The sequence below is a fragment of the Lipotes vexillifer genome, unplaced genomic scaffold, assembly GCF_000442215.2.
Source record: "Lipotes vexillifer unplaced genomic scaffold, Lipotes_vexillifer_v1.1 scaffold860, whole genome shotgun sequence".
Lineage (NCBI taxonomy): Eukaryota > Metazoa > Chordata > Mammalia > Artiodactyla > Lipotidae > Lipotes > Lipotes vexillifer.
The window spans coordinates 1741177-1754086 of record NW_006789568.1 but is presented as its reverse complement, the minus strand read 5'-3'; the positions used below and the strand labels follow the sequence as shown (position 1 = coordinate 1754086).

General features: G+C 36.7%; 1 protein-coding gene across 1 annotated transcript in view; it reads right to left on the bottom strand.

Annotated features, from left to right (window-relative positions):
- Nucleotides 1-12706, bottom strand: part of GIGYF2 (GRB10 interacting GYF protein 2) — a 101054-nt gene extending 88348 nt beyond the window's left edge. The window contains 3 exon segments of the mRNA XM_007462768.1: nucleotides 1962-2057; nucleotides 3049-3178; nucleotides 12666-12706. Of these exon segments, the coding sequence (XP_007462830.1) occupies nucleotides 1962-2057; nucleotides 3049-3178; nucleotides 12666-12706 (267 nt within the window).
- Between the last annotated feature and the right edge of the window lie 204 nt (nucleotides 12707-12910).

The window sequence follows — 12910 nt, the reverse complement described above, 5'->3', positions numbered from 1 at the left end:
GGGAAAGAAATGCAAAGTAAAACAATGGAAGAATATTATATCCAAATCTGCAGAGAATTTTTTCAATAAAAATAATGTTGGAAGTATAGAACAAAGCTTAGTATACACCATCACCTGCACAAAAAGGGGGGAAACATATTTACTTGGAAAAACACACAAGAAGCTGCTAACACTGGCTGCCTTTCGGAAAAGGAGACAGGTGGCTGGGGGAAAGGATGGGAGAGAGGTTTTCTATTATATACTGTTCTGTAAATTTTGATTTTTAAACCATATGATTTACTGCTTATTCAAAATAATTAATTAATAAATAAAAATACTGAACGTGGCAAAAGTAATGGTAAAATGCTACAGGTATGGCAGCAGTGAAACAAAAGAAATATCCTCATACAAAGTTTCTTGAAAACAATTTAGCAGTATGGAATGATTTGCTTTTATTTCCAAACTTTCAATTCTAATCAGCTGATCTATATGTCTATCCTTAAGCCACAGTTTTCATTACTGCAGCTTTGTATAGTAAGTTCTGAAACTGGAAGTATAGGTCCCCAGCTTTGTTCTTCTTTTTCAAAATTGTTTTAACTACTTAGGGTCCCTTGCAATTCCACATGAATTTTAAGATCAGCTTGTCAGTTTCTACCCAAAAAGCCACTGGGATTTTGATGGGGATTGTACTGACAGTAGATTGATTAACAATATTAAATCTTCCATGGCTTAATAAATGCTGATGCCTTTCCACTTATCTAGCCTTTAATTTCTTTCAACATGTTTTATACTTTTTACGTAAAAGTTTTATATCTCCTTATTCCTAAGTATTTTGTTTTTTTATTTTTATTTTTGGCTGCGTTGGATCTTCGTTGCTCCACGTGGGCTTTCTCTAGTTGCGGCCAGCGGGGGCTACTCTTCGTTGCAGTGCACAGGCTTCTCATTACGGTGGCTTCTCTTGTTGCGGGTCACGGGCCCTAGAGCATGTGGGCTTCAGTAGTTGCGGCATTTGGGCTCATTAGTTGTGGCGCTTGGGCTCTAGGGCGCACGGGCTTCAGCAGTTGTGGCTCGAAGGCTTAGGTGCCCCGCAGCATGTGGGATCTTCCCTGACCAGAGATCAAATCCGTATCCCCTGTACAGCAGGTGAATTCTTAACCACTGCACCACCAGGGAAGTCCAACCAAGTATTTTGTTTTTAATACTACTGTAAATGGAATTGTTTTCTTAATTTCCTTTGTGAACTGTCCATTGCTAGTATACAGAAATACAACTGACTTTTGTGTACTGATTCTGTAGCATACAACTGTGCCGTATTCACTTAGTACACTGTAAAAGGACAAACACAAAATGTGCTACTTTCCAGCCCAAAACTCTAACTTTCTCACAATATCATTAAAAAATTGGTGACAGGGCCACAACTACTGCAGCCCGCATGCCTAGAGCCCATGCTCCACAACAAAGAGAAGCCACCGCAAAGAGAAGCCTGCGCACCGCAACGAAGAGCAGCCCCTGCTCGCCGCAACTAGAGAAAGCCCATGTGCAGCAACGAAGACCCAACGCAGCCAAAAATAAATAAATAAATATATTAAAAAAGAAAAAATTGGTGACAGAAGAGCACATTTTTAAGCATATTGTAAGCTGAAGATCTACATTTTCCTTTAATGGTAAGAACTGGTAAAAAATTGGTGAGAATTCATGTTTTGCAGAAAAACTGAAAAACTACATGTTTCTGAAAAGAAGGCCCTCTCCCTCAAAAAATAACTCTCTCTACTCAAATATATCTCCTTACACTCAACAGCTTCAGATCTAAAGCAGAATCTAGTCAGCTAAGAGAGGCATCCAAACACCAAGAAAAGAGTAAGAAGGAAGCAGATCTGGGGGGAATGGAGGACACTCCTTAGCGCCTAAGTAGGAACTTCACATTTTCATGCCTCAGTGGGAAGGAACAAGGGTTTGACTGAAGCTCAAAGGTAGACACAAACCTGTTCTTCTTCTGTAAAGGGTACAAGAGCCAACGGCGGCAGGGGTTCCTCCTGTAGGATAGGCAGAAACTCTTTATCCAGAAGGTCTGAAGGTATCTGTTTGACCAAACACATGACCAAGAGATTAATGCTATCCCTCCACTTACAAGAAGATAAAACAAGAAAATATTCTTTGATTCACCTGTTGCTGATTATTAAAAATATGGATTAAAGCTCATTCAGACACAATTAATGTTCTGAAAGGGTCAAACATTAAAAACCCCAGTCACTCTCCCTGTCCTCCCATCAGACGACCACTCTCAGATTTGATATACAGCACTGACTCTGGTATTCCAGAGTGCACATTTAACTCAAAGCACAAGGTGGTAAGGAGAGTTTTACAAGCAACTGTATCTGTCCTAAGCAACCATCATTAAAATTTGATTCTTAATCCATAAAATTAAATTAAAAACAAACTATACTTAAAAAATAGAAAATGTTATTTCTCACTAGTCAGGTAATGAAAGTGTATTTTATATAAAGCAGAAACTAACGCACCAGTGTAAAGCAATTATACTCCAATAAAAATGTTAAAAAAAAAAGTGTATCTTATACTGTTTGAGTTTTGATCATTTATAAGTAGCACAAATGTGGTGTCACATTTTAAGATTTTGTCCCCACTGAAAATTTTATATTTAACTCAAAAGAAAAGAACAAGACAAGCATCTGCCCTTCTCATTCCTAACTTCTAACTGGAAAGAAGAATAAGAGATCCAATAAAGAGAGAAGAGAAAAAGTCTTCCTTTCTCAGCCATCAAACTGGGATAGAAATAGAGGTTAAGAGGAAATTAGTCAGACAAAGCATTAAGTCCTGACTACTCTCCTGTTTTCATGAAACTTTCTACTCCTGTAATGAAATGTTAGGTCTTCTCTAAAAAAATAAAGAGTACGTAACATTTAGAAGAGCCTCTGTGAACTACTGCAGGTTTCAAAGCAGGAAAAAAAAAAAAGGTAGAGAGAAAAACCATGGCTGTTTCATATATCAGCACATAACTGTACATAACCTGAAATCTTATTCATAATTCTGAACTCTTTCCTACTTTCTTACCTTGTTGTCTTTAAGGAAAAGTGCTAACATTTCTTCTCTGCCATAACGATAGTCTGCTAATTTATACTTCGGCAGTGCTGGAGAAAGAGGAGGGGATGTAATACTCCCACCACTGGACAGAGCTCGGAGCCTAAAATAGTAGACAGAATATAAAATGAAGTGTCAAATATTCTGGCAGTAAGAGGACTTTTTATTTTCATATAATATACTATAAAAATTTTATAAAATAAAAAAGAACAAAAAAAAACCCCACTATCTCAAAGTATCCAAGATTTTAGCTCTAATACAACCTGCTATAATAGCTCACTAAGAAAACAGCTCATTGAGAAATAACTAGACAACCATTTGAAAATTCCTTAACTTAGAAAGTATCGTGGCATGTCTGTGAGAAGCTTAGCGGGTGAGATGGGGACACCTTTTTCCAAACTATAAAAATAACATATAATTAAAACAAAAGTCATATATCACCTTACACCCACTAGATTAATAAAAATTAATAAATCTGACAATACCAGTTGTTGGTAAGGATGAAAAACAATGCAAATTCTCAAGTAGTATTTGTGGGATTATAAACTAGAACAGCCACTTCAAAGAATGATTTGCTAATATTTAACGAAGTATGCTACACAAAAGAAAAAGCAAAATACAGAAGCTTATAAAAAAGATACTTTTATATATGCCCACAATATTTCATAATTCACTTTTAATGAAAGCAATTAGTGATTGGTGTAGAGAATTTAAAAATGCAGTGAAAAAAGTGCAGTATAAGGAGAAAAAATATAAAAGCCATATTTACTAAGGAAAAAAAATGTAAAAATATACTTCGAGCTGATAATAGCAGCTGCCTCTAAGGAATGGAACTGGGAAAAGAGAAACATTTCAATTTTATAATAAAATGTTTTTATTTTAAAAAAGAGCGGGGTGCGGGGGAGAACCTCAGCAAAAAAAATCGCAGGAGTATGATCGTACTCCAGCACTGCATCAACTAGCAAGTGGGAAAACTACCATCAGGAGTAGCTGATTATCTGGGAGTGGCCCAAAGCTCTATAAAGTAATAGATAACAAGGGTAAAAGGGACCACGGTACTGCAATGCAGTAGTTTAGCACAAAGGAAAATTCAGCAGAAGCATTAAAATATATCCCCCAAATTGCTAAGCTTTATTGACAAAAAAGGGGAGGGGAGAATGGTCTACAAATTATACATTAAAAAGTGTGAAGGCCAAGCATAGTAAATACTTGCACATTATTCAAAAATGGCAGAAAAAAACAATATGTACATAGTAAATATATAAAATGTGCTTACATGTAGAAAGCAATACCAAAAAAAAAAGAGTATGCATTAGTAAAGTGAGACTCTAGGGTTTTGTTTTTTATTTCAATGTTTCTGTCTTCTCTTTCCACTTATTTTTTAATGTTTTACTATGGACAATTTTGAATATATAAAAATACCAAGAAGAATATAACAAACTGCCATGTACCCATCACCCAGTCCCCAATCCATACTGCTCCTTCTGCAGCACCATCTAACCATCCTTTAATACTATTTTGAAGGAAGTCTTTGGCTTTCAAGATTTTTGAGGCAAATTATTTTCAAGTTCTGAGAAAATCTTTTGAAGAAAAGTTATCTCATCTGTAAATATTTCAGAATGTTCTCTCTAAAAGATAAGGATTTTTCTTTTAAGTCTCGATTTTGCTGATTTTATCCCTGTGATACAGTTTAACATGTTTCTCTGTTCTCTGCATTTCATGTAAACTGGTGACTGGATGCAGAGTCCTGATCAGACCTGGCAAGACCACTTCCATGTGGTGGTGTGTTATTCCATCAGGAGACACATACTGCCTGGTTGGTTTTGCGAGGCTAAGCAGTCCCTGACGACCAAAGCTTAGATCCCTGAGTTCACTAAGGTTGCAAAGTGACTTTATCATTTCTTCTTTATTTGCTAGCTTGAACAGTTCTACAAAGAGAAACTTCCCTCTTACACTATTTGGTATTACCTAATAGGATATAGTTCATGTAAGAAAGGAAGGAAAGAGCCTTCATTCTTCCTTTTCACTTATTAATTTTCAAAATAATGACTTGGTTCACTAACATCCCCCAATAGTAACAAATTATTTTTTATTAATGTATTTCAGTTCACTGCAATTATTCTTAGCAATACTCAAACTATCTCATATTTGCCCAGTGGGAGAGGCTTCAGGTTGGCTCCCAAGTCCTCCTGATCCAACCCTAGTAGTCTTTAACAGCTTCTTTTCTATCTGGTATGTCAAATGTTCCAAAATCAGCTTATTTCTTGCCTCAGACTTAGAATCACCATTTCACCAGGGAGTCTGATCCTCTTTAGTAATATGTATATTAAGACACAATCTGGGTGCTAGCAGTGTTCACTGCTACTGGGTTGGTCTTTCATTTTCTTTCCAATTATTCTTGGACTCAGAGGTCACTGAGTCTAACTCCTACAAGACAGGTTAAACAAACCAGTAAGAAAACAACATGCCCACGAAGGAGTGATCCAACCACTGCTGAAGGACCTTCCGGTACAGTGGTTTGCATCAAATTCATGTACATTTGAGCTCTTTCCTGAAAAAGTGGAATTAATATCCACTAAGAACTGAAGCTGGGAACGTTACACATACATTACCCCATTTAAGTTCCACAACAACCCCAATATAACAGATGAGAAAAATAAGGCCAAGGAGTTAAGCAATTTGCCCACAATCACCACCAGCAGAACAGAGTCCAAAACTAGGTTTTTATGACAAAAAAGACCAAAATCTTTCCAAATTTTTATTTAAAATACCCATGGTTTATTCTGCCAAAAATTAATTTTTAATATATATACATATATATAATTAATATATAATTTTAAAATATCTCATACTGAGTCTATAAATATGCTCCCCAAGAGCTTCTACCACTAGAGGGCACATCTAATCGCTCTTCCAAGTGAAAATCATCCCAGTATTTGCAGTTATTTCATCTCACCAGAGACTTTCCCTCTCACTCCCCAACATCCCTAATTTCATCTGCTCCTCACAAGGTTTCAAATCCACCCACAAACCCCACCGGCTTTCCATGCCTGTGAAATGAACACTTCTTAGAGGCACCAGACCTAAAAGGTAACACGACCAGAATGCATACTCAAGAGATTCCTCTAGCTACTGTGAAGAGAACAGACCAAGGCAGGCTGAGAGTTATTCAAACTTGGAGAAGACGGTGGCCTGAGTCAGGATAATGGCTGTGCTATACTAAATAATTAACAAACCCTATCCCAAGTCTTCCCTCACCGACAGATATCTGGAAAAGCTAAAACATATGTGGATAATGTCTCTCCCTAAAAATCCACCAGTGACCTTTAACTCCTCTAGGATCTTGCGCCATACAACCCTCTCTTAGAAATTCAACCCTTCCCTATTGGCTTTCCCCTCATCTCTAAATATATCTAATAGTGATTTGTTTAAAACTCCTCTAATGCAGCATCCCCCTCTTACCTATGCAGCACTGGTCATCTTTCCTCTTCATTTCAGAGACATCTCCACATTCTCACTTCCCAATCACTTCAAAACCCAGCGCAACCTGGCTTCTCCCCTACCACTCCACTGCTCTAGAAGTTCAGTAACCTCAACACCAGGCCCAAGTGAAATTTCTCTATCCTTATCACCTTCATCTTCCTATAGCCATATGGAGATCTGTTTAACACAGGAGGCCCAGTGCTACTCCTAGTAGTACTAGTAGTAACTGATAGGCAGCAGCAGCAGGGCTGTCTAAAACCCCCCAGTACTCCACAATCCTCACTTGTTAACTGTTGTCCAAAATCCAAACTTCAGCTTAAAAAAGTAATTTAGAATTTCAATGTAGATGTGTGAAGACACACGAATCAAAAAGCACTTCTGTGTAAGTTCACAATTCTCAATTCCAGCTCTGAACTCTTCACTAGAGAGTAGGGTTTTCTTATTCAACCACTCACAGCCCTTCAAGTTTATCATATCCAAAACCCTACTCATCAGTTTATTCATCCCAACCTCCTTCATCACCTGTATTCCCAAAGGCAAGTAAGGATACCACCATCTACTCAGCCACTGGATTAAGAGTCTGGAAATCATCCTTTACTCCTCACCTTCTATCCATCTCCCATAACCAATTACAACATCCCACCAGTTTTAAATCCTGTATCTCTCAAACCATCGCCTGATCAAGTAACCTATTATTGTTCACACTTTTCTTACCTCGACTGCTGCAGCGGCATCCTAAACTTAATTAGTCATAGTCCATCCTCCACACTACTACCAGTTATTTATTTCAAATGTAAATCTGAATAAAACACTCCCTGCTCAACAATTCTTCACTGGTACACAATGATCAAATAAAACCCAAAGCTTCTTAACATAAAAGGGCTACCTGTAAGCTCTTCTCTCCCACACTTCACAGTAAAGGCAAATGTCTTGGAATTCCCCTCTTAAACCTACACTTTCCTGTCCCCTTGTCTTTACACATGCCTTTTCTATCTGGAATATTTTTTCTAATCTCATATTTTTTCACCTGGGGTGTGGAGGGGACGGCCTGGAAGCAGACAGATTAAGTGGAAAGGAGGAAAGGAAAAGAACAGAGACAATGAGGAGGCTGGGGGCTGGAAAGAGAGTGGTAGGAGGGAAAGGAGAGAAATCTACACTTAAGTATCTGCCCAATGTTCATGGAACTAATTGTCTAGTGGGAAAAAAAGCTAATAAACTCATACAAATAGCTAGTGAAGGATTCCGGAGAAAACTTGATCCAATTTACATTTTAAGATTACTTTGGCTGCAGTGGGGAGAGCAATTAGAAGAAAGAATGGAAGCCGGGAAACATCAGAAGGCCACTCCTTATAGTTTATGTCAGAGATGATGGTGGCTTACACTAGGGTAGAGGCAATGAAGATGGAAAGAAATGAATGCATTCAAGAGATATTTTGGAGGTAGAATTGACCCAACATTGTGGTGGAATAGACGTAAGGATACAGAAGTCAAAGAAAATATCCAGGATAACTCCAAGACTTCTGGCTTGAGGAAAGGGGCACACTGTGGTATTAAGATGAAATAAAAGAAGAAATTTAAAAGAGCAAAATTCATAAGCTCAGTTTTGGAAAACTATGAAGGATGAGATGCCTACAGGCATCAAATGAGCAGCTGAATATCCTGTACTGGCATTATACTCCCTTTACAGCACTGACATTACTGTGAAATTATTTAGTGTCAGCTTCCCCACTAAATAATTCAAAAGTAGGTACCATGTCCTTTATCCTTGTTGCCGCAGCACCCAACCCAAGACATAAAACATATGAGGCACTTGATAAAATGTTTTCTAAACAACTTTTAATATCCTCTTCTAAAATACACCCTAGGATAACATCTAATTTACCATTCCTTCAGATGGCAGTTATCTTTTACTCTTTGCAAACTGGGACTATTAATGCATTCCATCCCCTAGAACATCTCTCATTTTCTCCACAGTTCTCACAAAGATCATGAATAGTAACCTAGCAATCTCAGGTTTGAATTCTCTTGCCCCCATATCCCCCACCCTAAGACTTGAATCATTCAATATTTATTTACTAAGTACCTACACTAGCTAAACAATGGGCTTACCAAAATTGAGAGATACAGTGCCTTTCTTAATGGAATTAGTTCTTTTCTGAGTAAGGTAAACACATATAAAGAGACACAGTACAAGGTCACAACTACTTTAACATAGGTCTAAACAAATTGCTTTGGGAAAAACAAAAGTGCCTCATTCATTTTTGCAAGGAAAGACCTGGGGAAACTTCCTTAAGGCCATGGAGATGAGACAGAAAAACCCCAAATGAGGTTCCTTGGCTCCTTCCCCATAAAGCCAGGTAACTGTCTGCAATTATTCATTCCGCTATAATAAATTCCTTTATTATCCAGACTTATCTAAGTAGATTTTGAATGCTCAAAATAATAAATAAGTAAAAATCCCAAAATAAAGCAAGTTACAATGAATTTGTCTTGCTTTTTAAAAATGTCTTGAAGTATACAATTATTTGCAAACAAGAAAGAATATGAGGATACAAACCAAAATATTAACAATGGTCCTTTGGGTGGCATGATTAAGGGTAACTTAGATCTTTTCTTTCTCCTTTTGTACTACTGCTTCCTCCAAGGTTTTATGGAATGAGCGTGAATTATTTTACTACTGGGACTAACAACAAAAAAATTCTTTAAAATCCTAAATCTACTAGATTTAGAACTAAAAGAATTTTTTCTTCAAGGTGGTACTCTGTGTTCTGTCAAGCGTGAAGTAAACAGACAGGGGATAGGAATTAAATTCATACAATCCTTCTTGTGGTCAGTCTGTCCATATATCATCCAAAGCCTTAAAAATTAAACTTTTGATTTAATAATTCCATTTCTAAGATATTACTCCAAAGGAAATAATCAGCAACACAAAAAGAACTGTTCAAGGATGTGTATACATATTGACAATAGCAAAATATTAAAAACAACTTTACTTTCCAACAATTCACTCATTCATTTAACAAATATTTATTGAGTACCTACTATGTGCCAGGCACTGGAGATACAGCAATGAACAAACAGTACAAAATCGAGACCAAAGTACTTGCCCTCGAAGGAGCGCACAGTCTAGTGGGGGCTGGAGGATGGAATATAAATAATAAAGAAAATAAGTAAAATATTTGGCATGTTATATTTTGATATAGACCATGAAGAAAAAAATTAAACAGGAAAAGGGAGGTAGGGAGTAACGGGAGGTTGTTATACAGGTGGTCAGAAAACATCTAAGATGGTAATATTTGAGTAAAGTTTTAAAGTGACTCTTGTTTTATACCTAAAACATGATTTACTCCTCCATTAAATCTATCTCACTCTTTTAAAAACTGCTTTGGTAATTACGTTAATACATTTCTTTATCCTAAATATAAAGATAAGCTAAGACCTAATGATTCTTCCAGACCTACCTTAAAAAGTCCATGCTTATGGTCATTCATGGTCTGTCCCTAGCACAATTTTCAATGCTCTCCCATCTTCACTACTGTCAAATAAACCTCTTCCTTTTATACATCTCTTACCGAACATTATGTTTTACATCATTATAAAAATGATGACCTTAGTAGAAAGAATATAGTATCACTAAATGTTTCTGTATGGTTCAGTTACACACAGATTCAGTGTAATCACTCTAAACTTTGATTTTCAAGTTATTCTGGACACAGCTCCTTACCTCAAGTTTCACAATAAATGTAATGTTACATGCAGAAAAAACACAGCAGCAGTCCCTATTCATACTTCTAGATCAGGGTTACCTGAGTTACTTCAAGGTCTCATATATTCCCTTTGCCAGAAGAAATTTTGATAGATGGTGCAAAGAAGGCAGTGTGCCTACTTAGACCTTTGCTCCTCAGTTTATCAGCATTTCAGATGACTAAGGGAAGGCTCCTAAATTCTAATGCCTGCAGGGTAACAGAGGTAACAGTTAGGTAAAGCTACTGCTTAAGCACGGGACTGGTAACTTTCCTCTGCTAAAGCTACGTCAATTCAAATTTTGTGTAAAACACTGGGCTGATCAAACAAAACACCATCAAACAAAACTTCAGAGTACCGATGAGAAGGATGTGTAAGACGCTACTGATTGACTGGGTCAATGACTCACTGAAATGACTTTGGGAACCCATGGTTTAGGACAGGGGCCAGCAAACTTTTTTTTGTAAATGGCCAGAGAGTAAATATTTAAGCTTTTTGAGCCAGATGGCCTCTGTTGTAACTACTCAACCTTGCCACCAGTGTGAAAACAGCCAGATACTATGGAAACAAATGAGCGTGGCTGTGTTTCAACAAAACTTTACAGTCCCGTGGCCATAGTTTGTCAACCCATTCAGCATGAAGTTAAATGTGTAATGATTCTAAAACATCACCAGGAGTGCATTTTTTTCCTTTTGTTTTAGCTAAATTCCTGGTACTGTCTCTCACTGTTATTTCTTAATAGAGAGATACTGTAAGAAAAAAAAAAAAGAACTACCTTAAATTAGCTGACAATTTTAATCGTGTTTTTACAAAGAAAGAGACAAGAGAGTGTGTAAATACAAAAGAGCAGCAGTTACAAATTCTAGATGAAGGCAGAAAAGCTGCACACAAAATGGTTTACAAAGTGGGCTATACGAATTTAAAGCCACCTGGTAAGATGTGAATAAAGTTTTAGCTGCAAGAACGTTCATCAAAAATATTTTTATAATAATGAAAAACTGAGAACAGCCTGTATGTGCTACATCTCGAAGACTAGTTAAATAAATGATGGTACATCCATACAATGCAACCATTTAAGATAATAGGAAATATTTATTGATAAAAAAGATATTTCTGATGTGGTTTTTTTCTTTTAAATGCAGGTTACAAAACTGAATGTACAGTATGATCCCATTTTTGTGAAAATAAATGTACATTTACACAAATAAGCATACACAAAACTACCTAGAAAGATACACCAACCTATTTACAGTGGTTACCATGGACAGTGAAATTATGGTGATTATATCTTCTTCTGGATTACTTGTAATTTCTAATTTTTCTAGAAGTATATATTGATTTGGTAACAATAAGAACTAAAAAAGGTGCAGAATTACTTAGGGCAACATTTCCAAAATAAACTCCCGAAGTATATAAGTTGCATCAGTTCTTAGAATTTCAAATAGTGATTTCTCCTCAGACTCCAAATGCTAGCTATAAGGGCCAAGAAAACTTAGGAAATACACATAAAAAGAAATGCATATAATAAGGTAAGTTAATAATAAGAGTGCTCAAATAGGGAGTCACTACAGGAAGTCTGGATCATTTATCAAACCACCACCACCTAAACAATCAAGAATATTTAAGAGACTATTCCAATTTATCTATTTTATATACTGCCTCTGGTTCAATGTTTGAATGGAAAAAGCAACTATCATTATTCACGCCACTGATGAGAGGATCTTCAATCACCAACTTTGGGGGGAAAGGAAGAAGAGGGGGAAAAAGTCACACTACAAGGTGACAGATCTCAAAATTCCATGAGAATTCCATATTCGGGGTCCAAACATATCTGTAAGAGACTCAAAGGTCAATTAATTGTTATTATGGAAATGCTAACCCGATCCTAAATGGGATGTTAATAGTCAGTGTAATTCTGGACCACCTGCCTGGCCCATCAATAAAATAAAACTCAAATAATAATTTAATAAAAACTATTTTTTCAAGTGAGTCTATGAATAGCCCTCACAAACAAACATTGTAGCAGAAATCATACACACATAAAAATGTTACAGTTATATAAAGTTATATATGCACCTAGATAAGGGCTCAAGCACAAATAATTTACTAGGGTGGTGGGACTCTGGGGAGTTTTAAATCCATTATCATTACACGACGAAAACAGGAAGATTTTTTTTAAAAGTATAAATGCAGTCACTAACCAAATATAACTTATTCCTAGACTAGCTATATTGTTTTCAAGCAGGCACATAAAGCAGTCTCAAAAACATGCGCATTTTATAAACCCCCCCAACACGTGCACAAATACCTTACTACTGTACTAGTCATCCAATATCGAACAGGATGAGATTCTGAAAACTCACCATTCAGGCCCGAAGTTCAGCGTCTGCGTTTCCGCTGCCATTCTTTTCCGTATGTTTACAACAGATTTTTATTTGAGGAGAAACCTGTTAAAGAGAAAAGTATCTCCATACAGTTGGTCAAGACTAAATGCAGAATTCCAGCCCAGAAAATATAGTTAGGGAGTGTGTTTTGCTTGTGGCTCCTCTCAACCAGTCACCAGAATGAGGTCTTTTAATCCCTATTTATAACAATACAGCAGGCAAAG